We start from the raw sequence: 27,330 nt of genomic DNA, 5'->3' as shown, positions 1-27,330 counted from the left end.
CTCTTGCACCTCTGGGTCAAGCTACCCCTGGAGCAGCACTATTGTGAAGGCCATGGATAAATGAGAGCTATTAGAGAAGCCAGTAATCAGGCCTAAATTTTCTCAAATTTGTGTCATCATGCAAGTAGAAGAGAAATCCAGCCATGGGTGACCAGCAAAACAGGGCATGTCCTCTAAGGCTGCACTTTATGATGTTTATCACCTCTAATCCCCAGACTCATCACGAATACTCAGCTACTCTAAAACAGCAAGATATGCTGGCCTTCGGCTGGTCATTTCACTGCTCTGGAACCCACCATTTTACTCCTCTGGAGGCCGACTTTGCTGATTAACCTGACATCCCTGCCATCACCACTTAGATCTGCATAAACTGCTCAGGGTTATCCTAGGCTTTATGCCAGTCTAACCAGTTTGTAGGGTTACAGATAGTTTCCAGCGACAGCAACACACTGAGTTTAACAATGAGATAATTCCAAAAAACTGCATCTGACACTTTTTTGACACTGCCTCTTACAATCCATGGTGACAGCTGTCATTCCAGATGAACAATCCTGTGAAAGGAAGGGATGGAAGGCTGGTCAAATCTCACCTTGATACTCTCCTCCCTCGACTTTTTCCAAGTCACTGGTACACATTCGCTACCAGGATCAGGGAGTGTTGCGCTGCAAGTTACTTTCTTTTGACAACATTCTAACTTCTGAAGTCACCAACAATCTCTCCTCTGCTCCAAGGGACCTGCAAGGATATTTCCCACTCTCCTTTCTCCTCTTCCTGAGCACAGCAAGTTGACATTATCTGAAAATCATTCTTAGTTTATTCTTTTAATAGCTCCTTAGCAGCTTAGTCTACTCTGCCAAGCACTGTACTAGCAGAGCAGAGTGGCAGCCCTTCTCCCAAAGCCCTTGAGAACGTAGCACAAAACCAGAAAAACTTACGCAAAGAGGAAAAATGGAGCAGGCTAATAGATTAGTGGTCATACAGAGAGGTATGGCACACCCTCCAAGACAAGAGTATTTCTGATAGAGGGTTATAGAGAACCATGAGAGAGGTTTCATGGAATAATGAGAACAAGCAAGAAGGTGCATGTGAAATATTGAAATGAAAAGGACAACAGAGGCTGGCTCAAGAGACCCAGAGGAGGAAAAGGGAGATGTCTTCTCCAAACCAAGCAAGACATACTGTGGTTAGAAAAAATGACTGGTGTCAAGAAGTTAGAGGTGTTTCTATTTATATTTGACATGATCCAGGAGTTACACATGAACATTTAAGCCAGAGTCCAAACAAAGAGGCTGAGAAAATAGTCTTCGTGATGGTACGAATTCTAGACAAATATGAAAAGGGCAACACTGCATCCTCTAAGGTAAAACAAGATACACCGCAAGTCATTCAGACATAGAGAGAAGAAAGACTAAGTAAGAGATTTAGCTATCCAAATGACTAAGAAAATACACATCCTAAGTATAGTCACTTTGGCTGTTAAAAATCTCTTCTCAGGCTTCAGAACAGTTCACTGTTGAACAAGTGATCCTGGCTGCCAGTTCTCTCCCCAGCTGCAATTTCCTACAAATCCCAGAACTCTATCATGCAATGACTGTTTAGATCGGAAGCATTCGCCTTTACCTACACTTTCGTAAGTCCATGAATGCTAGGCCTTTTGGCACCTGGAACATGTTGTAATTTAGGGAGTCTACACAGTACTTAGCAAAATCCCAGCTGACACTTCTACGTGCAATGCACTGGTGCTGGTAAATTGCACATGTGAACTGAACATTCATGTTGCAAAGCACCCAGCTATTAAGAAATACTATGAATGCTTAACTCATTGTCCTTTTGCACATCATATACACCTAAAAATAGGAATGTTTTAATAATGTGACCAAACAATTTCTCTACAGAACCCATGCTTTATCCAACAAGCAGAATGCATGACGCTTCACGAATTGAGGAGATATTCCATGCTTTGTTGTTTGCACTGTCACATGCACAGCCTCACCTCTCCTTTACCAAATACAATTCAAATTTTATTCCCACAGGGTGTCATGGGTTTAATTCCCTCCTAGGGAAACACTCCACAACTTGAATTCATTTCCACAGTGGAGCTGAAAATTCAAGTGAGATCGAGAGATTAAGGCCAAAAAGTAACCAGCAATTTAAAATGGCCAACTGGAAACAACTGGAATTGGATTTTTCAGATAATTTAGCCCTGTTATTACACTTGATCAAAATACAGTGTGCATCGAGCTTTCAGGTTGGGCTGTGAGCATCTACCACTGATGCAAGTTAAACATCAGTGTTTTAACTCAGGCATCCAAAAAACCCATTCATCACAGCCACCCAGGGTTTGTGACACATGCACCTAAGATCTCCTGTGTCCAAGACTAAAATTACATTTCTTCAGAAAGCTTTTGTGTGCTTATTCTGTCATCAATCTTGTGCCTCTTCTCCTGCAGACTTGTTCAGTGTGCATCTTCCACTGCATACCTCATACACAAGGTCAAAAATGCTTACTTCAACAGTAGTTTTTCTAATATCAGAGTTCCCAGGAAGTTTTGCTTTCCTTTCTTTATTTCTATTCAACTAATTCTTCAATCTTGTCCAACACACCACCTCCTTTCCTGTGAAAACGTAAATCTTCTCCAACATTGACTAAATTTCACCCTTTCTGCCAGATGTACAGAGAAACAGAACTTACCAGATAACTAAAATGGTGTCCCTTGCTTCCCACATTCTTTTCAGAACTCTTCATTAAACAGAGACATTAATGCTGGATAATTAAGCTGCATGTGCATTTACTGTGCATTTTTAAATAAATGAGAGATGCACTCTGCATCTCGCCCTCACTCCTCTCAAGTAGAGAGAATGCAAGTACCCAGAAAAACAACATGGGTTTCACCTTTTTTTTTCCCCTGCAGTAAGAAGTGAGATAGCACCACTATGTAAACAACCCACATGAAGGTGTATCACTGAACCTAATCTTTAAGGGGAACAAAAGCCCATACCACCATTGCAGATCTCCATCAGAGAAAACAGATGCATGCACTGAATGTCATTTCAAACTAGTGTGCAAATAAGATGTCTAGAATCATCAAGGCATATTATCTGTATCACCAGAATTAAGAGGCAGCTTTTGCCTCCTCATTAAAGTTCACTGTTCAAGCAACAGATAAAATAACTTAGAGAAAAACAGAAGTAAAAATTTAAGGAGATCACAGCAGATTATCAGTCAAAGTGCTCTGCACAGGTATCAGAAAAGCCATCTCTGAACAGTAATGCAGGAAGTTCCCTAATGAGTCAAAGTGTTCACCAGCCAAGTGTATTTAAATAACCTCCCTCTTCAGCTGTGTCACAGATTTGAACAACAGGGCTTCAACTAATTCCTTTTGGTGCATGACAGACGTTACACTGTCACCACGAACCACAGGGCTTGGAGGCACAGCCCACCTGGCTTCTGCACAGCTGTGACATGTATGACCATCTGCAGCCTCAGGCTCAGCTCACCACATGGTAACTATACACTTTGACGCAGATGGTGCTTAAACTTGTACCAAGGACCCATGTTTGCAAAGCTGGCCTTTTGATAAACATTCAGTCCTTACCCGAATCCTCCCTCTGAGGGCATTTTCTCTCCACATGGAGCAGTAGGATCCAGGGGTGCTCACTAGCTCTCCACCACCACAGACGTACAGCTGTCATCTGGGAGCCAGCTAACTGCAAGGGGAAAGCACCTCTAGGAAGAGGCTCACTAGTTGTTTGTGGGGGCAATGACTGCTTGATCTGTCAGAGAAGCACCTCACCATGAACCCAAAAGGGCCTCTGCTGATGCACAGATTTTGGGCATGCTGCTGGACATGCCACTTGCAGGGAAGGAAGCTCAGTGCCCCAGCTTTGCAGTTTGAGCCTTTCCAGTCTCCCAAAGGCAAGTTGGAACCTTTCTGGAGAAATAACTGCTTCCTTCTCTTTCCTCTGGGTTCAGATGGTTCTCAGTGCCCAGCTCTGGCCTCACATAACACTCCCTGTCAGACATAAGCCCTGTTTATTATGCCTGAAATGCTGAACTCCAACGCCACTACCTCTGCCTCTCTTTGCTTTGGGAGGTGAGAGCCCACATTCATCAACAAACAGCTCCTCTTACAGATTTTCCAGATGGCATTTCCCCCTCCCAGTGCGCACACACACTCCCACCGCAAATAATGAAACCGAAGCCCTCAGAACTGCTGCGACAAGAGAGATACTGTTTGACTATCAAACATTGGGGTCCTTTTTAAAGTGCTAGGAGAGAAAATTAAATAAAGGGGCAAAGATGAGCAGCAGTGACACACAGTAATTCCAATGCATAGCAGAAATTGCTGTTTTCATAACAAATTACCATTATTCGTATCAGCACCCCCTCTTTGACCAGTGTGGAGTCCATGAAAAACCCACAGGTAATTTGTATCACTATCAAAGTTACTAAGATAGAAACAAAGACACATCCACATATACATGGGAGACAGGAACAGACTGAGGTGGTAGCTGGATTTACAGCCTTAAAGTTGGATACCATTAATGTCCTATATAAGATTATGGTTTTTTTCTTTTAAGGTATGCGAAAGTTATCCACAGAAGCACTGTGGTCAAATAAAACAGTTCTTTCTCTCATGTCTGAATTTTTCTCCTCACACCCCACACAGATGCTGTGAAGGCAGATCTGTATTATGGCTTCAACACACATGAAATGGACTTGATGCTCACAGTGCATAGCTAAGTGAGCACAAGCTGTCAGTGCAACACTACAGAAAAAATGAGATCACTGGTCTCACAAACAGCAGCACTGGAAGTGGGAGGAGTATTCCCATAATATGCATCATGAGGGAAACTATTCCTGGGTAATCAGTTCCTGTAGTCACTTGACAAAGAGTTTGGAGAAGAAACTGAAAATGTCCCTATATTGAGAAAGGCATGGCAACAGCTGAAGATCCAGAAGATTCCACACCTAGGGGGAAACACCAAGGAAGTGCAGTTCATTTAGACTGTATCCCAGCAGAAATCAAGAGGGAACTTAATCATGGCCTACAAACACCTAGAGAAAGAGGTTTCAGAGAGCAGATGGTTCTTTAAAAGGAACAAAGGCTATAATGAGATCTCATCTATGTAGAACTGGAAGCTAAAGGAGGCCAGACTGCAAATAAAGCTGACAATTATTAACAGTAACCGTGTAAATGCCCACCTCTAAATCAAAACTAACATCTTTCAGACATGCTGCTGCTCAACTAGGAGTTACAGGGTTGATACAGAGTGACCTACTGAGATTGTGGACCTTGGACATATAAAAGTTCAAAAGTCTTCTCATACTTTAGTATGAATTTAGTTTTTCTCATACAAAACAATGCTTTCAGGCATTTGGTGAGACTCTTGGGGTGTCCTGTGCAAGGCCAGGAACTGGACTTGATGATCCTGATGAGTCCCTTCCAACCTAGCATGTTCTATGAGTTTAAAACTGTATATGGTGACAAGGATCGACTGCTACCTTTCCACATAAAAATCACTCAAATACAGGCCATTCCCACTAAATGGCTTTCTCCTCATTACCTAAATAAACACACAAAAGAAAAAACAGACACAGAAAAAAAGTTGCAGGAATGTGCTCTCAAAAATTATCAGTATGGCTTTGACAGCAACTTTTGAAAGCACAAGTGAATTTCTTTGTTCATTTCTGTTTTCTTTAAAGTCAGGGCAGAGGAGATTCCCATTTTCATTGTTCACAGTGCATTGATTCAGTATTTGGAGAAAAGACAAAACTAGACATACCTCTCTATATATAGGCTATATAAAAAAATAAAACTAGGGTATGTAATATAACCTACTATAAATAATAAAACTCCTATGACTTACATATACACCATGGACACACATGTATATTATATGTGTGCATACATATGGTTACATACAAAATCTATGAAGACCAGCGTGAGCCTCAAGCCCAGAGATGCCTCTATGCAGAGACAGCACATGACACTGATTACTGCTTGTGAACTCCATACCTAAGCTAGGGTTTTTGTGCACATAGCCCTGCCTGACATGAGGGCTGGATTTAATGTTGAAGGGTTACTTGCACCGGAGAAGTGGGAGCCATGGTTTTTGGGGTTTTGCTTGGTTCATTTGGGTTTCTTATTTGTGTTTTTCTTTTTCAAACCATGTAGGGAGATGGACTTGAAGTTTAAAAGCTGAAAAAGAAAATTCAAGTTTTAAAAGCACATTACAGAAAAACATAACGTCAGCAGTAAAAAACCCAGTAACAATACAGGTTACAGTCTGGGGCCAGCCCTAGTTTTGGCACAGCCAGGAGTAAAACAGAAACACACCATTTCAGCAATCAGTCTGTCAAACCTTCAGCCAAGACAAGTCTCTTCAAATCCAAAAGTAACTTCAAAGCATTCCTGAGCAGGAAAGCACCAACAGGAGGGGTAGGTGGGGACCCAAACTAGTCTCAAAAGCAGAGCCCTCCGGGGACTGGGAAAGGAATGCACCCAGCCTAGGCACAATCTGAGGAGACACAGCATACAAGTGACTGATCAGCTGTCCACTGTCTCTGCCCTGCCAGGCTCACAAAGTAAAAAACACCAGAAAAATCAAACATACACCCACCACGAAACACCTCCAGCACCTGAGCTGATCTCAGAGGATGAAGAGCCCCACAGAGATGCTGCAGGCTCTGCCTTCACATTCCTGCTTACACACCAGCCCCTCAGTATTACCTGTAGTCAGCTGCCACCTATGTATCTCACATGTCCAAAACACGGGACAGCCACTATCCCAAAGTCTGTGCCTACAGCTAACAAGATCAATGGGAGGGCAGGGAAGGAGCCTACACTGACATCTCAAGTCACAAGGGGGATAACCATAGTGCCTGCTGAAACTTGGGTCTTGCCTTGCTCCTGGCTGTCTGACCCACAGCCCTCCCTTGCTAAAAGGCTGCAGAGACTGGAAAACTGAAGACAAACCTGCACCAACCGTAACAGAAAATTAGGCTTCTTTCCCCATTTCTTTACAACTGTCAGAAGTGAATCTGTGCCCCAAAAGGCTGCGATGCACAGCAAGAGATCTCCTTTACCCATCAGCCATATGCTCAGTCTGCCCTCCCAGCTTCTTCATGTCCTTTCAAGAGCATTTTCCACTCCACAGCTACCCACTGTCCTTCTCCACAGCCACTCTATAGTTGTTTCAAAAACCCCAGGGCTCAAAACTAGAAAGCAGAAACCTGGTGGGTGAGATGGGGCAGTGCAGCTGGTGTGGAGAGCTGGTACACAGAACACAGCCTCCTTTTTTGTGCTGCAGCCTGAAGCCTTCCCCAGGCCATATGCCTTATTCACCAGTTCACGCAAACAAAAGTGATCAGCCAGCTGCAACCAGGCAGGTCAAGCCTATAAAACCCTCTCCCTCTAGTATCTTTAAAGCTTATGCAAAACTGAACCTATGAATAGATTCTCATCATGGAGAGAACCCAAATAACTAAATGCCAGATGTCTTGTACACATGTGCTTTAAAACTGACACCTTCAGAGACCCCACACTAGCAACAGGCTGCAAGTATTCAAGAAAGTTATTCTGTACAAAGTTGAGGAAATGGCCTCAATGCAGTAAAGTCAGAAGAGTAAGTAGAGAAAACCAGTGTTTGGACTTTGATTTTCTGGACACTTAAATGTGTTCTCACATTGAACTTAACGGGACTTCTCGGAAAAGTTAAACCCAGGCTTATGAGTTTCATAGGTTTTACAGTTCTAGCTCCTTTTAGAAAAACTTTATATAAGATTTACAATTACAGGAATAGGTCAATTCAGCAGCTGCAGAAATTATGGTAATGGCCAGGCAGTGGCCAGCAAGAAACAGCTCACAGGAGAAGTTACTCGTTCCCTGGCAGGAGTGGGCAGGAAAATGGAGTCAGAGCAACCAATCGCACCACCATAATGGCTGAGAGGAAACATTAAATAACATTTTCAATGAGGTTTTGGGAGACTTGGGAAAAAACAAAAGACAGAAATAGACACTGAATGGCTTAAACCTGTCTTGAAGATCGTGTGCTGAACAAAGCTGGCCTTTTTCTCAGCCTCCATGCAACTCCTCAAAAACCACCACAGAATCATGAAGCCTTGCCATGGAAAAAAGCATGAAAACACTACAGCTGTAAGAGCTCACCAATCTGCCCATTGGGGTGGGTATTTGGAGAATGTAAATTTTTTGGACATTCTGTATGTGTCTCTCGGCCTCTGCCACTCCACAAAACCCCTCCCAGTTCCTCAGCAGCAGAGAGATAGAGGTGGAGGTGCTGGAGCACATGGACCTCCACCTCCATATCCTCTACTTTCTGGTCCCCAAAAGGACACTGGTGCTCCCAGTATCTGTCCTCTTACTCCACCAAGGGAACTGGCCTTCATCAGAGTTGTCAGGAGCACTGTGCACCTTCACTATTTAATAAGAGATGCTTTCAACTGCCAGTGTCAAACCCTGCAGTACTGCCATCCACAAAATCCTCTTTTCCTGCTCTCACCGATTCAAGGAATGAAAAATCATCACGGTGATGCCTTTGAACATCTATCAGACAGCCATGTTCACTCTAATACTGCAATTTCCTTAAGTATTTCTCTGAGTTTCACTGTTTTGAAGTCAACAGGTATGGAAAGGTTGTGGGCATGATTCTGGGGTTAAGATTAAATAAAATCCCAAATACCAAGAACAACTTCTCCTCCTCCTCTCTTATGAAACACTCTGCAGAGTGAGCATAAGATGAAATGTTTTCCATTCATTTGCTATTTTTAAACCCACTTGTTAATGTTTCTTGGCTTTTTAAAACATCATTTGACTACAGCTCTATTACAGTGGTCTCAGCAGTATGAATTTCTTCAGGAATTTTCCCCAAAGGAAACTCCCTTCACTTTTAGCCTAGTTTGAAGCTTCTCCCTATTAACTTCCAGAAAAGCTTGGTTTCTCATGCTCCTTCTTTTTTTCCCTGCCACAATTAATATCTCCTGTATGTGTTAATTTTAAAATATTCACATAAAACAGCTAGGAAATATAAAAATGGAAGACTTTCTGCAGGTGATGTTTCCCAGTCATTTCCAAAACCCCTGTCCCACACTGAAAATCCTTCTCACAGGTTTTATTAGTTGTCCTCTTGTAAAATCTCTAACAGATTTCATTTTGTTCCAACAGAGCACTTGGGACTACAGAACTGTCAGCCTTTGAAGACCTGTCTGGTGGATCTTCACAAACAGCTTAGCTTGTCAGTGCTTAGCCACAAGCACTAATCTCTCTCCCTTTTATTGTAATGCAGCTTAACACTCCACTGCTTTGTACTGTACAGCTAATGGTGAAGACATAAACTAATTATTAGGAGTTAAAGTCTGACATTGCAATTATTCCTTATAGTTACCAGATATTCATGGTCTTGCTCCTCCAACAACCACTTCACACCAGAACAAGCAGCTTGGATCTCTTCCTCCCACCATTCTTGTCTTTCCCCTTTTTCCCCTCCAGATGTTTATAACTGCTGAATTACAGATAACTGTTAAAAATGCTATGGGTTTTCATCATTTTCTATGCATCACCATTTTCCACAGCTACAGTTCCACCAGGAACATTTCGTTACTGCATCATCACAACAAATGAACATGGGCTCAGCGTGTTGTACCTTCATTAAAGTTGTCATCAGTAGAGATGTGGGTCAAGGGAGACTGAGGTCGAGAGTCCCCACAGAGGGAATAGCTGTGTTCTGCCTGGATCAGGGGCGCTGGGGACGCCGGAGACAGTTCCACTTCCATTATTTCATTCTTCTCAGACAAGAAGGGATCATTCAAGAGCTGGCCTAGGACATCAGGTGAAAATTCATCCAGGAACTCTGTGAAGTGCTGTGGAGACAAAAAGGCAGGGGAAAGTTTACCTCCTTGCCTGTCTGTCATGCCAACCACGGGAGAGAATAGATCAGAACAATTCTATATGTGCACTGGTCATCCGTGCCAGTCAGCAGCAGGATCTACCAGCCCTAACAACCTCCTTGTCCAATCACTACTTCAAGCTGAAGAGCTACAGCTAGAACAAAAGTCCTCTCAGAGGCATACATTACAACAGAAGAGCCTGTCATTAAACTGCAACAAAAATGGGAAATGGAAGCATGGTACTCATGTCCTGAAGCAGCCTCCTCCTGCCACACCAAAGGTACACACTACAGCGCGACACCAAAAATGGGAAAGCACATTTTTCCCAGACAGAGTGAAAGATCCTGCAGGAGCTATCACCTGAACATTTTGTGCGTGGAATAGAATATAGGGGGTTAATGTTCACTGTAGCACAGAACAAAAATGAAACACATTCCAGCACAAACTTTGACACCACACACGACTATTTTAGCTGTGCAGAACATTCTGTGTGCTCCAGGAAAACGAGTCCATGCACATCCACAGCCAAGCTATTAACACGCTTGCTATGAAATGGGTTTCCTGACTGATTTATGTATCTATTTTAGAAGTAGCATTCTACCTAGAACCCATACCCAGCTTCTAGGCCCCAGAGCTAAAGCTCCTGACAGCCAGTACTAATAACCACTTTGTCTATTGCACTGAATTCATTACACCAGCAGCACGTTAGATCTGTATGTAGCAGAGTAACTTCATGTTTGTTATTCTAAATGAGCACAAACCAAACCTTGCAATCTATTTCCTCCAGACCCCAGTGCAGTTCCCATCAAGCCAAAAACTTTGTCTCATCTTGTTTCCAATGTCAGAAAACTGTATCTTTGACAGATGAAAAATCTGCACTGCAACAAATCATTTCTGTTCATCTCATTCACACAAAGAATTCTATTTTTGTATAAAAATACTTGCACAGTGAATTGTAATGAGATTTTCTGAACAATGAGGCATTATCTACCATCTTATATAGGAATCTTTGTTGGCTGAGGCATGATGCTATAAAAGCCTAGGTTTGATTTGTTTAGTTTTTGCAAGCAGAATTGATCTTGGCTCTTCATCTTGCTCTCTCCTGCAGAAACAAACACTGAAATTCAAGATTCAGCTTCCTGTAGGCTAAATTAAGAATTAAACAAGTCAATATTGTATAAACCCACAGGGGAAGCGGTGTGCTCACACCCTCATGCACTCACATTTCACAATTCCAGCAGCACCTGTGGCCTTGAAGCCTCATGCTGAAAACCCTGAGCACAGCCAGCTCTCACAAAGTTCCTTGGATGTTCAAGCACCTCTTCCAAATGCTAACTGTGCCTTTTTTCTAAATCAGCAAGTCTTGAGTCAATTCTGACTCTGAGGAAAAGAAAATATTGACTGAATACAAGGCAATAAACAGAGAACCACAGTTGCTATGCTGGAATAACAAGCTAGCTCAGGAAAAGCCTTTACAAATGGCAACAAAGATTTGTAGTCTCATATTTACTTACTGTAAATGATAACACTAATAAACAAACTCTTAAAGGACTCTGCAAGAGGATCATGACCACCTTAGAAAGCCTCATTTATTTTAATTTTGATACCCAAGGACTCACTAGCACTTCACAACCAGGTGCTTCCCAGCAAGGATAGAAGTATAAACTACAACACCCCACTATGCAAAGAAGAAAGAAAAAGGATGCACAAGAGTAGCTGAACAGCCTGGGGCATCAATAAAAACACTGAGTAAAACAAGGTAGGCAGCCATTAATGTGTAAACAAGGGACAGAAATACTTCCCAGCCATGAAAGAAGTCAAGGATGAACCTATAAAAAAGCAGTGCCTTTCTTAGGGACAATGTTTTTCCCTCCAGTCTACACATTTCTTTTCATTTGGAGTAACAGCAAGAGTCAATTATATTTGTTTACATAATTTCCTAAAGCTGGAGCATTTCTTTCTTTCCAATGCTTGCATGCATTACTCAGACTGATGAGTAGCAGATGCTGAAATATGGCTGCTACAATATTTGTACCGTGGTTTCTACTTGGAGCTACTTTACCACCAGCATCATCCAATTTCAGGATGTCATCCTTGAAAATATCATACCTACATATTGACTTAGTCTGACACTACTTAGATGTTATAACTTAACTGAAAGAAACATGGCCACAGGCTACTCAGCTGTTTTTGGCAAATTCACAGATAAAGATTTTTATCAGCCTTCTGTCTATCACTGTTTTGATATGGAATAAAAGCCTATCAAATGCTATTTTACTTTTCTATTTGACTGAAGTTAAGTCCATCAGATTCTTTTTTTTTTCCTTTCTGAATGGGGAATTTCCCTAAAACCACTTCAGAAAAAGCAAAGGAGGAAACAAACATTCAGCTTCAGAAAACCAGAGAGAAAGAGAACCTTGGGGTGGGGAAGGATGTTCAACATGTTCGTCAATATCTGTGCTTTCTCCTTTTCACATGCCGCTGCAAAGCAGCAAGCTGTGAGCAAGAAAAGAATATGCATTTATAACAGAATTGTCTGATAGCAAATAAATGGTTGGTTTCTGAAGTGATTTTCTAGTTTCATTATAATTCTCAAGTTTAGTTTTAATGGTCTGTGATATAATGTTGAACACTGGTTCATAGAGAAACCTAGAACAACTGCCACAGGTCAGGCTCTGCAGCTACTGAACTCACCAAACAGACAATTTTAGGGATCCGGACTTCTCATTCTGTGATTATAAAAATCACAGACTCCTTGATTTACAGGAATCTTTCATATGTTATACACTTCTCTACTACAATGAATGCTTAAAGCTAGATCACCTTTTGTCCTTAATAAAACAATTGTCTCATTGAAAGTGGCTCCGTTTGCTTAGAGGACTAAAGAAGAAAAGGCATTTGAGCAGCAGCTAAAGCAGAAACCATCCGGGGGCAGTCAGGCCTCCAGCTCTGCAAAATCTCCACCTACACCTAAGCTGCTCCTTCTGTCTCTTCAAAGCACGTTCTCCCATTGCCAACGCCCCCCCCCACCCCATCCTCCCCTCTCTGCTTCCACATGCACCTCAGCGGTCATCAGCCACTTCCATAGCTGGAAAGCCCCAAAATAACCCTCAGTTTTGACACAGCAGCAACCACCCCTGCAGCCAGGAACAGGAAAGGGCAATTTGGGAAGGAAACTGAGACTTTTACCCTTAGAACCTTTTTTGCTTGCAAAAGAAAGAAATTCTTTGTCTATGGCTTTCAGCTGGGCATCTTTCACCCAGAGAGCTCACCTTTACAAAAATTTTAAAAAGAGAGGAAAGAGCACTTGCACTGAGAATCTGCCTTTTTTTTTCTTCTTTTCCCTTTTTGTTGTTAATACCTCTGTAGACAGCTCAGCTGCCAGTTTCCTGCTATCCTCACACCCCACTGGCAGCCTCAGCACTAATTGCAGACATGTGTTGGTACAAGGAGTCTGTTTGAATTATTAAACTATTCTCACCACATAGCAAAGAGCTGTGTTCAGCTGGGATTTTAACCTCTGTAAAAAGTCAGGGATTTAGGACAGATGTTACCTTATCTTCCACCTCCCCTTCCCCCAGAACCCTGAAAAGACAAACAAAACAGCAGCACTCCTGTTTACACACAGAAAGCAAACTGCAGCCCCGTGGAGTTTCAGCACTCATCTGGCTGAACATTGGCTCATGCCTTTATCCTGGGTGTTTTTGGGGAACACAAACACCTCCAGACATCACGCTGCAGTAAGCAAACAGAGGAAAGCTCTCACATCCGGGTGCACAGGGGATTTTTGGATAGCTCTTCGAAAGTAGTATTTGGCTGCAGACCAGCTGTGCCGCGGGCTGCAGCTCTCCACAGCATCTGCCTGTTCCTGCCACACAAAGGCCCTTTTCTCCAACTGCCTCGGGGACCAGGGCTTTTTTTCCCTCTTGTTTGATCAAATGAAGATCTGTGAAGTAAACCACTCAGGTTTTGATAGGTGTATGGCAGTGCTGGCTTCTCCACCAGCTGACCTGAAGCCAGATGAGAGCAGCACTACCCCAATTAGTCGTTTGAAGATAAGACACTATCATGCCTAAAAATGAAAGTCGTCTTCAGAAAATTGACCTTCTAAGAACCCATTAAAAAAGAAACGCAGAGAAGTCAAGAGTCCCAAATGACACTTCACAATTATATTTATATTTTTAAACAAGCAGCAGGCCTTGCAGAGCCTGGAAAGTGCACTGCATCAGCTGCCAGTCCCACACACCGACTGCAGCAGCAGAATCCCACCTTCTCCAGCAAAGCCACCCCAGAGGAGAGCTGCAGTGACAGCACCCTGGCACACTGCAAAACAAACCCTGCTCTCCCAGCAGACCAGGGCACGGCAGCCATGCAACGTGACTGGGTTATAACCACCCACAAATATTCCAGGTATTACCCTCCTGGGAGTTAGTGGCTCCCTCCTGGCTCACCCTGAAGTCTCCCCACCCTGGAGGGATCAGTCACCCCTCCACAGGAGGAACTGTCAGGTACACAATAGGCACTCATGGGATAAAAAAATATCCCACCATCCACCTGTAGGTACAAAACAGCCTGGGTTTTATGTCTTTATTCTCCTGTAAAATCCTTTAATGTCTATTCAGTAACTATACTGAAATTCCCTCATTTGTGGGAGACTATGAAGAGTAATCCAAAACTGGTATTTGAAACCAGCAAAGAGATCCACTGTAAGAGCAGACACGATTGTTTGCAGTCTCACACCACCATTTACTCATTTTAAGCACAAAAAAAAAAAGTGGTCAGATTAAAAAATATCCTCTAAGTGAATAACATACAGGTTGTGTCACCAGCAAAACAAATGCCAGGAAATTCAGAGCCAATAGATTTACATGGTAATTAAATCTGCACATCTTCCCAGCTTGCTCAGGTTACACGGTTGGAAATGCTGAAGTTCATGCTGAGCAAATCTCATAATCCCCCCCATTATGTACACATGTATGCACACACTTCCATTGCAAACACTCAAATATTCCACCCCACAACCAGCAAAGAAGACATGCATTTATTTTTAACTAATCAGGGGGATTTTTCAAGAACCATGCTTACTCCTTTGCCTTTCCATCTTCCAAAATATTCTTTCACTTTCCTCTTTAACAACCCCCATCAAAAAAAGTATTTTGTATTTAAAAAGATAACTAAAACCTAAATGAAACTCTTTAATAGACAGGACTAAATATGGGTTAAAAGAAAAACAAAAGACAAAGAAAGAAAGAAGCTCTTGTGCAGTCGAGGCAACGGTGAGAAACAACCCTCAAGATCAATCTTTTAAGTCCACTGCCTGCAAGCAGAGAAAAGGATGCTGTTGCTCATTCCTAGCCCAAGTCTCTTGGGAGTCATGCAAAATAGGAAAATCCTTCTCACGTTCCCCTGCCCTTCCCCCAGTGCATAGCTCTTGGATCTAGCCTAACTTTTCAATAGGCTGGGTGCATGTTTTGCTATTTCCCACCCTCTCCCCAAAAAGCCAAAGCCAGAGGAGTGAGTCACTGGGGCCAGAGCAGTGAGTCAGTGAGCTGGAAGCCCTTCAGAAAGGCTCCCCGCCATGTGAGTCCCTGACTGAGACCTCAAAGTACATTATTAATTCTGGGTTGCAAGTTACCATTTGGAATATGCTCTCAGGTCAGATGTAGCTGTTCTTTTGTCTCAGCTCTTCCCCACCCACTCCTCCATCCCTTTTTTTTTTTGCCAGCTTGAGCAGCACAACCACAGAACACTAAACCCCTCCATTACTTGTCCCCATGCCCTTCCCCTCACCCAGAGAGCAGCAGGGTCACAATTCTTTACCCCCAGCGACTACAGAAGCTGCAAGACAGGCCTGACTGACCCATCTGCATCTCAGGAGCCTCCAAGCCACCAAGAGCAGGGGCAAGCCTCTCCCTGCCACCTTCAGCTAGTAGTGTGGCGCACACTACACAAGGAGGGGAACTCAGCTTCCAAAACTTAGTCACTGGGGTCTCCAATGACTTTTGGCACCCACACAAGATACCTGAAGAGACCAGTTATGTGTTAAAAGCTGTGTAGTGAAGACAAGTATGTTTGGTTGGTTTGTTTGGGGCTTTTTTTGCCCCAGCTATGCTCCAGGAATGCAGTGCCAGTGATAAATATTTGCTGTGAGATAATAATAATTTGCTTGGTTACACCCCAGGTATACCTCCAGGCTCTACAGAAGGAACTTGCATTTACTGCAAGTTTTACATGAAACTAGTGTCTTCTGTGTAACTCACAGTGTTAAGCAAAAAAATAAACAGTGAAGAAAGTTTTACAGTTCAACAGTGGGCATATTTAGGGTCTTGTTTGCTGCCTGAGAGCTCGGCAGCAGGGACAACACATTTTGTTGCTGCACAGCTGGTTTATCTTACAGCCATTTTTTAAAGAACATGGCTGCTCCAGTTCCCTCCTGACAGGAGACAGATCTTAACAATATAGGTGAGTTTTACACCGTTTGGGCACACTACACTTGGCTTCATTTAACATCTTCCCTCAACATAGCAATGGGAGGGCATGAAAGCAAAGAAAATTAATCTCAGGCCTCAAGTAACAGCATCCCTTGTTGATGAGTACAGATGAGCCCTTTGTAAAGGGCACAGCCAGCACAATTCCTGTATTTTAAACAAAATCTACTTGCATGCATTTTAGAGATCACAGAATATCTCAAGTTGGAAAGAACCCGTAAAGATCAAGTCCAGCTCCCAGCTGACTTTAGAGTTATAACAGGAAGGAGGAAAAGATAACCACTGATAATACTGCTGTTGTCCAGCTATCCTACATGGACACAAAGGATGGCTAGCACCATGTAGTTCAGGGATGGTTCCTTAGAACAGGGATGCTGTAACCTGCCCTGCAGGCCAGGGACAGCTCGCTCATCTGCTCACCCTGCAAGGTCCTGGTGCAGCTCCCACAGGTTAAGCAGCACTTGAAGTTCCCAGCCCCTGTCCACAGGCATGACCTCCCAGAAATAAAATCCTGCCAGCGGGCACACTGTTAGGAGACCTCAGAAAAATCATAACTTCACATCTAAGTTCCCATTAGTGCAGAGGGTCTCCTGCAGAACACAGATGCTTTCCAGCTCAGCTGTTTCATGTTTAAAGTGTTCTCAACAGCCTCCTCCCTGAGGACCAAATTAGTATCTTTCAAAGGAGGATCTTTCAGTAGTCTGACTGCTATAGGTAGGAAACAACTTCTGCTCTATCAGCAGTGCTTGCTAGTCCTGACTGACAGGACACTTGACATTTAAAATAAAAATCCTTATTTTCTTCTTCAACAGTGTTTCTTCTTTAATGGTTGCAAAGTTTAAATGGCAGGGTTCCAGCTTGAAGGAGCCATCGTTCTTTCTTTTTCCTAGCACTGGCTGCAAACCTACCCACCACCCATCAAAATCCTGCTCTTTAATTAAAGCTGTCTGTTATTACAAAACAAGTAAGGCTTTATGATCAGTATTGGCAGCTTAAAGAGAGACTGGGCATTTTATATCACAAAAGAGTTAGTAGGCTTTGTTTTACAGATTTATAGTACTGAGTGTGGGGGGTGTTCTGCTGCCTTGTTTGTTTGTTTTTAAGAATAGAAGCTTAGAACCTGAGGCTTGAAAAGACACAAATTTAAGCTCCTCAGTGTTTATTTAGACACTCTTCAGTTTTCAAGAGTCAGACTATCAAGTGCCTAAATGCAGACACCCCAAGTTGATTATCGAAAATATGAATTAGCTTTTATAAAAACTGCCAAAAATTCATACACTGAATGGTTGAAATTGCAGATGTGTGTATAGTTTAAAAAATAAAAAACACACCATGCACATATAACCCTTTCTTGAACTCAAGAAACAGGTGCTTGAGAACAGTGGAGGGAGAAAAAAAAAATGGAGTGTCTTTGTGAAACAAATGTAAAGAAATCTACAGGTTATATTGCCTGGAGGATGAACTGCCCAGCCTGATGCAGAACTCAAGGATCAGCAGCCTTTGGCTAGCAATGACCTTAGCTGCCACAGGGTTTAGACCCTGCCCAGCAGAATTTCTGTCTCAATCACACAGATATCTACTATCAGGGCAGAAGGAGAAACAGCACTGGCAGGACTTTGTGTTCAGTGCTGCTGTCACTGAGGGTTACACATTAAGTACCGTGCACTAAAAAAGCTGGTTGTGTGTCAAATACTACTCCAGTGTGTGATCTCACCAGACAGTGAAACAAACAACCTTTCCAAACAAGTCTTCTACCTTGCTTTCAGTAGAAACATCCTGGGGTTTCATCTGGCGTACCTCTCATCCTTCCCATAAGCTTGCACTAAGCCCAGACACCATGGTTGCATACAGAGCTAGTACTTTGTCAACAGCAGGTATCATCACAGATTTCCCATCCCTGACTGTCAAAACGTTTCCAGCTTACAACTTTGTAGCAAGTTTCATGTCAAACCTGCTACTGGCCCAACAAGCTAATGAGCAGCAGTGTGACAGCACCTGATGGTGACAACACTGGGGAAGAACATCCCCACCTTGTACCTGAAACAGAACATGGTTTTTAAAGCCATGACACTGGAGCTGCTCCAGATGAGCCAGCCCTACCAAACCCATCCCACAGCAAAAAGGCTTGCATTTTGAAGCCACCCCCAGTGGTCCTCTGTACCATGAGAGATGGATACTTCCAGACACCCACGTTGGACTTGTACAGCCTTAACTCTGCAGAAATTCACACAGGAACCCACAGAAATGGTTTTGGCACCTCATTTTGTATGGACCAGTACTTCCATCGGCACTGGTACTCTGGGACCCTTCCTCTGAGGAAAGACGCATTTCATTTTATGTCAAAACAAGAGTGCGGGTGGGTCACTTGGTTTTGACTCGTGTCAAAGGCAGACAAAGTTTGTTTTGAAGCCCTGCTGAAAGCTGCAGAAAGGCAAAAAGGAGACAGGATACGAACAAGATCAAATAAATATACAATTACAAGCACATGTAGCATGCATCTAGACAAATTGTTTTAAGACACCCCATACTTGAGAGCTGCTGTTCCACTTCCTATGACAAGCCTTTTGTCACAGTGCCAGTAAACATTACTTCACTCAGCTTTATAAAAAATAAATAAATAAACAATGAGTGGTACTGGACTAAGGTTCAGGACCCAAAATAGCAGTAGATAGAAACATCTGTATCCTAAGACCAGGTTTTAAGCAAAAACAAACTTGTGAGCTTGTATCTCCCTTCTGCATCCTTCCAGAGATGCAGGGACTTGTGGAACAGGTTATCTAGCAAGAGGCATGGTGGCTCTCTCTCTTCATGAGTCCTGGGAATACAGGGGAGACTCTCAAACCAGCATTGCCATCATTTGCCTGTGAACTGATCTTTCAGCTTCCTTCTTTAGCCCTCTCCCACTCAGAGCACCCCTCTCCTTCATCTCTACCTCCTCTCTGTACCTTCCATTTCCAGGCCTTTGCTCCCAAGCAGGTGAAAGAGAGGCCAAGCTACTCATCCCCTTGCAGGACATAAAGAAGATCAGCAGAACTGGGAATGAAGCCGCAAACTGTGGGCAAAGACTCTGGAGGAGCAGAGCCAGAAAAGCAAGGGAGCAGAAGGGAAACAACAGGAGGAGGCAAAGTCACAGCACCTGGAAAGGGATAAAATAAACCAGTGACAGATAAGCAGCATATTAAGATTGTGCAAGAACTTCCTCCACCCCCAGCTGTGCATTTTTGCCAAGCGTCACTGCCTTTTGTGCATTGCCATTTAAATCTCAGCACATTACAGTGCTCACCCTCATGACAGCTCTGGACCTTCTCTCATTTGTTCCTCCCCACCTGAAACGCAAAACCACTTCCATCTCACCATGGCAGGTGAAGAGAAAACCACACAGGGAAAACAAACATGCTTGCCATGGGAACATGAATATTATATATTTGGGCTAGTGGGAGAAAGGAAAAATTACCAAGAATTAACATAAATCAGAATCTAGAAGACAAGAAAGAGTTAATAGAAAATACAATTCAGAGGGAGAAGGCATGCTTCTGAGTTTTTCAGGATCCAGAGGAATGTTAATTATAGATCAGGCCACTGCTTGGCTGCAGTTATTGGGGGGAGAAAAAAGAAGATCAAAATGTTTAATTGAATATTCCTGGGAGGGGGCGGTTCTGAATTACTGCTTTTTATATAAGAACAGATGATACAGCCATCCCACAGGATGCTAATGAAATGACTTTTATCCCAACAATAATGGAAGAGAATATAGAAACAGCTACTCAAAGATGGCCATTTTAATTAGTAGACCTAGAAAACTTCCATCTATAAAGTCTAAACAGAGCTTCTAAGGAGCTCTTGAAACTATTTTCAGTAGGAGACAGTACTGATGGACTGTAAAAGATAATATGAAAATATTTAAGTGTAAACAAGGCAACCAAAGTAACATCAAGTTAACCTACCTACTGTTTATTTATGATGAAGGGAAGCGATGGAAAAGCGAAGAGAGTAGTTAAGAGTCCAAGAATTTCCAAAGGAAAGAGAAATCTAATTTATAATTCCACAATAACTGATAATCTAGTTTCTCAAATTTTATCTCTTTCTGAGATAATATTACTAGCATAATACCTCTTGTACCATAAGGCAATTGACTTGGTGCTATACAAAACAAAGCCGGAGCGAGATGAAGTCAACAGGCCTCATTCTGTGTGACAAGGAAATCAGAAATCTCCATATGTGAAACAAAAATGAGCTGATCATGCCACACATTTTCAGTGGGTTCCCACAGGGATCAGTTCTTGGCCCCAGACTCCAATATTTTATCAATGAACTGAGAGGAAAAGCCACCAGCACTGAAGGTTGCAGATAATGCAATATCAGCAGGGGCAGTGAGTAACAAAAAGGCCAGGTCACAAAAGCAAAACACAGAGAACTCAGTAAGCAGCCATAAACAAGATACATGTCTTAAGTAAAGCTGAAGGTTAAAAAAAAAAAAAACCAAAACGTATCTTATGGTGCAAAACCAAAAGGCTCCAAGGCACACTTGGGCAACTGACAATCAGAAGCCAAGACCCCAGGACTCTGGGAGAGGCATGGCTGAAGAAACCCCTGTGGACAGGTACCACAAGCACTGGGTCCTGGGGATGAAATACTGCATATGTGTGCTCATACTCCAAATGCAGGAGACACCTGCTGCACTTCAGGTTGAGCCCCTCAGCCAGTGCTGGGGTTTCACACAGTTCCAGGAGCAGTCAAGCACTGGGGACTCTTGCAGAGCCATCCCACGCTGTGGGGCCAGCACCCAAAGAACAGCAGGGAGGTATTGCAGAAATTTTGCCTTTTTTATCTATTTAGGACTTCTTTTGTTTGCACTTGTTTCCTAAATGAGGCTTCATATTTAAACGAAGTGTCCCTATAAAGCTCAACCCCCAGCTACAGCTTTGTACTGCAGCCTCATGCCAATCACACAAGCTGCTGTGTAAGTCTGTGCTCCCTACAAAACCCAGAGCACATGAGTTTGAGGACTTCAGAAGACAGAGAGGAGTGAAGCACAAATTTCTCCGTGCTCATGGTAGATGCACCTGCTACTGGCCACAGCCAGGCTCCCCTCCTACACCACCAAATTTCAAAAAAAAGGAAGTTGAACAACTGGAGAAAGTTCAGAGAATCACAAGAATCACTATAGAAAGGGAAATCTTGCCTCAAAATAAAAGCAAAGGAGAAAAGAAGAAACCAATGTATTCAGCTTATCAAAGAGGAAACAAATGCAGACCATGAATGTTCTTAAGTAATGAAACAGAGAATAAGACTCATGAGGATGGCTCTACCAGCTTGCAGCTAAGTTTTCAAGCTGGAGCCAGATCCACTCACTGCGGTTCACATTATTAAAAAAGGGGAGAACAATCAATCATGAAGGAACAGTGTGAATTCTTCAACCCAAGCCATTCTTAACTGAAGACTAGAGACCGCCCTAAAAAGATATGCAGGAATTCAAACAGGAAACAATCTGGGGAAGTTTTATAGCCCTTGATTTACATAAGGTTAAAATAATTCATCATAATTGTTTCCTTTGGCCTTCTGGCAGCAAAACAAGCCTGTTTACTTGAATGGCAGCGTGCTCTGGAGAAACTGATGCAAACCCAGAGCTGGGAAACTTGCTGATATGGCTTTGCATTCCTGTATTGCAGATAACTTGATATCCTTATCAGGAAGGCAGCTGGGGAACACAGTTCAAGAACCCAGGTTTAAGACCAAAGGTTGTTCGTGTTAGACACAACTGCCCCGCTCACAAGCCTGCTCCAAACACAGTGCTCAGCAAACTTCAAGTGGCCGGCACATCCCACAGCATTAGCCCACTGAAAGCCTTTTCCCTTGTTTGTTTTTAAGGCTGGGTTCTCCAGCTCTGCTGCACAAGTGAGGCAGCTTTCCTCCCCACACCAGAGGGCTGGTGAGGGCACTAGCTGGGAGACAGAGCCCCTACCACTTGCCATCACTCCAAGAGCCACACCTCAACAGCAAGCTGGGAGAGGGTCTCAGAGGAAAGATTTGGCAAGCTTGCATTGGAATTCAGGGTTTCTCTATCAAAGAGACTGAAAACACAAACACACACGCATGCAAACTATCCCGTCTTTCTGAAACTGATTTGTTCCTCAGGATCGGAGGGGCAGCTGCATCTGCAGCCACAGCACGAGCAAATGCCTGTGACAAACTGCGAGGACTCACAAGCCCAGAGCACTGTGATCATTTTCAGAGTCCACATTTAATTTCCACATCCAATAGATGGTCAGTTTCAGTGGTGATGGGAGACTCCCCATGAGGCCAAGTGAGAGGAATGCCGAGGTGCATGAGGAAATTAAAAGGGAGCTTCCATGTGAAGGGATTTGCTTCAAAAGAAGTCATTTAGTAGTTGCTCATTTCAAAGTCTCTTTTAAGTCTTCTAGTTAGTAAAGCTCCATGTGTCTGGGCATCTCTTTCAGGACCTATCATCCTTTCCAAGTGCCAAGTCTGCAGCAGCAGAAGGCTGCAGATAGCAGAGAAATCAAAGGCAAGTAACTTTACTCTTGCTTTAAATCTGACAAAGAGCATAAACACAAGCATGCAATGTGCAACCCTGTTCAAACACACAGAGAGAGGTTACTTGTGTTCTTGTTTTACATTAGAAACAAGCTTTTTTTAAAAGAAAGTTTTTAAAGCTTTTTTAGTTTGATAAAGAAAAGCTTTAAAAGCAACCAGCTGACAGAATGGAAGGAGAGGGAGCATTTAAGGAAAGCAGGAGTTTCATCCAGTTTTAAAGATGAATTACAAGATTAATGCCAGCAGGCGATGTGAGTTTCTGGCACTGAAGCAGAAGGTGCTCCAGCCAACACCTCCAGCCAGCACACACACACGCAGCCCTGTGCAGCATCTTCCCCATCCACATCTCCCAAATGCTAGCGCACAAACAAAGCCGCTTTCACTTGTAGCACTGAAATTTAATTAATTGGATATACCGAGCAAGCGAGTGAGCTGTGCAACGTGGAAGATGCCTCTCCCGAGACTGCTGAAAGAGCCTGCCAGCATCCTGGGGACAGCGACGGCGCAGGGAAGTATCAGACATTGCATAAGCGAAGGCACACGTAATCGCTCATTCCCGCTATCCCAGCCAGGGCTAGCTCAGACCCCTGCCAGCCGCGGCCAAGATCTACTCCAGCTATTCAGAGGCGGCTGGGTGCCTGAATGGGGGAGAAAGGAGGGGAGACCCAGCCTGGGGGTGTGCCTGGGCAAGGACATGGGACCTGTCCCAGCACCCAGCCAGTACCTCCAGGGGCCCCTTGGCTCCTGCTTGTGCAACCATTACCCCACAGCTTAGAAGCGGGGGGAGTAGGGTGGAAAATGTGGTTTTTCCAGACTTTATCAACACATTTTCCTTCTTCTAAGGAAAGAAATATGGCCTGGTGGTTAGAGGGCTGGGCAGGAGCTGTTGTCCCACACTGCCTGGGCCTCTCATCCCCTGAGGCAAAGGCACCCTTTGCCTCTTCCTTCCACACACCCAAGGGCAGTAACAACGCGATACTCTCCAGTCACAAGGGAGAGATCTCAAGGATAGTGGTACGGGAGATTGCATCACATTCAATGCCAAAATTATCAGGATCATAAGAAAACCAGAGACAGCTGGGACACAGAGAAAGCCCCTCGTTGCAGGGCACAGCACTGGACACTGCACCAAGGCCAGGAGTGAGAGACACACACACAAGCACTTGGAACTGTTTAGGTTGGAAAATACCTTTAAGATCATCAAGTCCAACCCAGCATTGCCAAGTCCAACACTGAACCTTGTCTTCAAGAGCCACATCTGCATATCTTTTAAAAATCCCTGGGGATGGTGACTCAACCCCTTCCCTAGACAGCCTGTTCCAATGCCTGACAACCCTGTTAGTAAAGAAAATTTTCCTGTTATCCAATCTAAAACCTCTTCTAGGGCAACTTGAGGCCATTTCCTCTTGTCCTACCGCTTGTCACTTGGGACAAGAGACCCACCCCACATTGCTATGACCTCCTTTCAGATAGCTGTACAGAGAGCAAGAAGGTCAACCCTGAGCCCCCTTTTCTCTAGACTAAACAACCCCAGCTTCCTCAGCAGTTTCTCATAAGATCTGTGCTCCGGATCCTTCACCACCTCCACTGCCCATCTCTGGACTTGCTCCAGCACCTCAGTGTCTTTCCTGTCGTGAGGACAAACACCGGATTCAAGATGCCACCTCAACAATGCCACATACAGTACTTCAGGCTCTGAGGGCTATCCAGAGGTAAAGTGCAAGCTCAGGAGCTCAGAAATCAAAATCTGTATTCAAATTTCAGGTGCTGTGATTTCTTCCATGCAGCCTGTAAGCCACATGTGGTGCATGGCCACACAAGACCCCACTTCCAGGCACCAACCCAGCACAGCCCCCCGCATTACACAGCTTACACAGAAAGCACCCAAAGGGAGGAAAATTCTCCCGCAGCTAAAGGAGTCTGTTTGGCTCTAGGGAAACACAGGTACAGAGCCAGAAAAATAATCAGGGGAACCTTGTACTGCTTATCAGCAATGTGTAAACTCCAGAGCCAGCTACGACTATATATACATAGATATATATACATGTGTATGTGTGCTTGTGTGTTTGTATGTATTAAATATAGATCATTTTTTTAACACCACACCGTTGGCTGCATTACATTTTGGATGAGCATCTGCTACAGACCATCTGGACTGGGAGGGAGGGAGACCAAAATGCTATGGGACTTTTGAGGAATTTGAAACTTGCAGCGGATTTTACACAGAAAACAGTTGCGTAAGGGACACTGACAAATGTGTGTTATCAGGAAGGTTCTTTAACTAAGACAAGGAAAAAAAAGAAAGAGAAGTGATCCTAAAACTGCTGCTTCCTGTGGGGGTTGGAGCTGGCTACAGACGACAGTACTGACTTCACAGCACTTAAATTCAGCATCATGAAATGGAACCAAACCAAGTTGTCAGGACATGCATCAGTGTGCCAGAAGATCAAGTGCTGAACTGATGTTGCCCCAATGAACTGAAAGTGGTACCTGACATTCAGTGGGTTAGCACAGAGTATCTTATGCTTCCATCAAAAAATAAAAGCACATCAAAGCCACACAAGTTCTTATTCATTAAATTAACACACAAGAACAAATGGTTCCTGTGTAAGCATTCCGACATCCTTCTGACCAAGAGAGCTTCACATTCGTAATGTTTATGTGTAGATAGAATGTCAACCACTTCCCTGGGCAGACTGTTCCAATATTTCACAACCTCTTCCACAAAAATATTTTTCATATTATCTAATCTAAACCTAACCTGATACAGTGTCAGACCATTTCCTATTGGTTGTTACCTGGAAGAAGAGACTGACCCAACCTCCTTTCAGGTAGCTATAGAGAACAGTAAGGTCTCCCCTGAGACTCCTTTTCTCTAGGCTAAACAACCCAGCAACCTCAGCCACTCCTCAGAAAATTTGTACTCCAGACCCTTCAGCAGCTTCTGTTCTCCAGAGACTAGAGCAAACTAGAAGATTTTATAAATCAAGGCTCACAATAATCACATCTTATGCAATAATAATACAAAGACTCAGACATGCCAAAACTAAAACCATCAGTTTTTCAGAATTTCTGAGCATCCTCCTCTCTGTGCCTCTATTTTTAGGTTTTTTTTAAATTTTCTCTGGTTGCAAGAGCTGCAAAGTCTAACAAAGGAAACTAAAGAACATGAAATAAGTTCAAGTTTGCAGAGTCCACAAACTTCCTCAGAGAAGTGTTGAGTGTGCAAAAACAGCAAGGGATTTAAAATCACTGCTCTGTTCTACCAACAAGTTGTGGTTCTAGATGGCTTTGGAAGATCTGGTCTTCAGCAAGACAAAATGAGCATGGCTGGCACTAATGCCAAAGGAGAAGAACTCAGTATTTCAGCAATTCTGTAAGCTGAATTGTACCTGTCTTGTAACAGTAGCAAGCACACATACACTGGGAACTCAAGCATAGGACAGTAGAGAGAAATAGCTCTTCTTTTGGAAAGAGCAGCTGTCCCTCTTTTCCCCACTGAGTCATCTTTGTTCTTCCAATAATATAATAAAAAATATCTAATAACATATCAAAAGGCCCAGTAGGGAATAATTTTGTAAAAGGAACATACTAGACCGTTCTACAGAAAGATGTAATAGTTTCTTTCCATGAAAGGCTTCCGTTACACAAGCCTCCAGTCTGAGCTCTATGGGGACAGCCAGGCACACACAGAAAAGCCTGCAAGCAGAAGGAGATAATAGAAATTTAAATGGACCATCCAGCTTTTAGCATAACCACCATTTGTGCTATTCTACAAGCTGCCAGGTGAGTGGGATGGGGGCAAGGAGTAGAAGAGATCATCAATCTCCCCATCCTGCCTACAGCACTACAATCTCCGGTGCATGTAGCTGCAGTTAGACTTACTCCCCTTTTGACAGGATTTGTTAAACCAGTCAGGAAAGGTCAGGAAAGAACATGGAAATAGATTTAAACCAGATTCCCATGCTAATAGCAATTCAAACTGCATATTCCCTAACTAAAATGTAAATATTAAATAAAAGCAGTGACAATCTGATATGCTTTTAAAGGTTTAGTGCTCTAGTCATTCTTATTTAAGCAGATGATTTGTCTGATTCTGATGTAAATCCATTCTTAAAAGTTCAAGCAGTAAACAGGGATACATGCTGAGAATCAGCCTTTTTTGATGTATAGAAATTTGTATTCCTGGCTTTTCTGATGGTAAGATAGAGGCCATACACACAGAGCTGTACCTGCAGGAGTAACAGCTGGACAGGACTTTTCACACCACATCACGGTATTACTAGGCAATGCATTGTATTATCAGACAACACCACTACTCTGCACCTCCAAGAAGGGCAACTGGGCCAATAAGTAAATGGGCTACAGACCCAGCCAAGG

General features: G+C 43.3%; 1 protein-coding gene across 2 annotated transcripts in view; it reads right to left on the bottom strand.

Annotated features, from left to right (window-relative positions):
• CREB3L2 (cAMP responsive element binding protein 3 like 2) overlaps positions 1-27,330 on the bottom strand; it is a 75,098-nt gene that overhangs the window by 26,067 nt on the left and 21,701 nt on the right. For both annotated transcript variants that reach the window (XM_082280268.1, XM_082280269.1), the window contains exon 2: positions 9,664-9,880. In XM_082280268.1, the coding sequence (XP_082136394.1) occupies positions 9,664-9,880 (217 nt within the window). The remainder of the gene's footprint in view (positions 1-9,663; positions 9,881-27,330) is intronic.

Source organism: Coloeus monedula, assembly GCF_965178545.1.
Source record: "Coloeus monedula genome assembly, chromosome: 4".
Lineage (NCBI taxonomy): Eukaryota > Metazoa > Chordata > Aves > Passeriformes > Corvidae > Coloeus > Coloeus monedula.
Note: the sequence above shows the minus strand (reverse complement) of the source record. Positions and strands in the feature narration are given on the sequence as shown.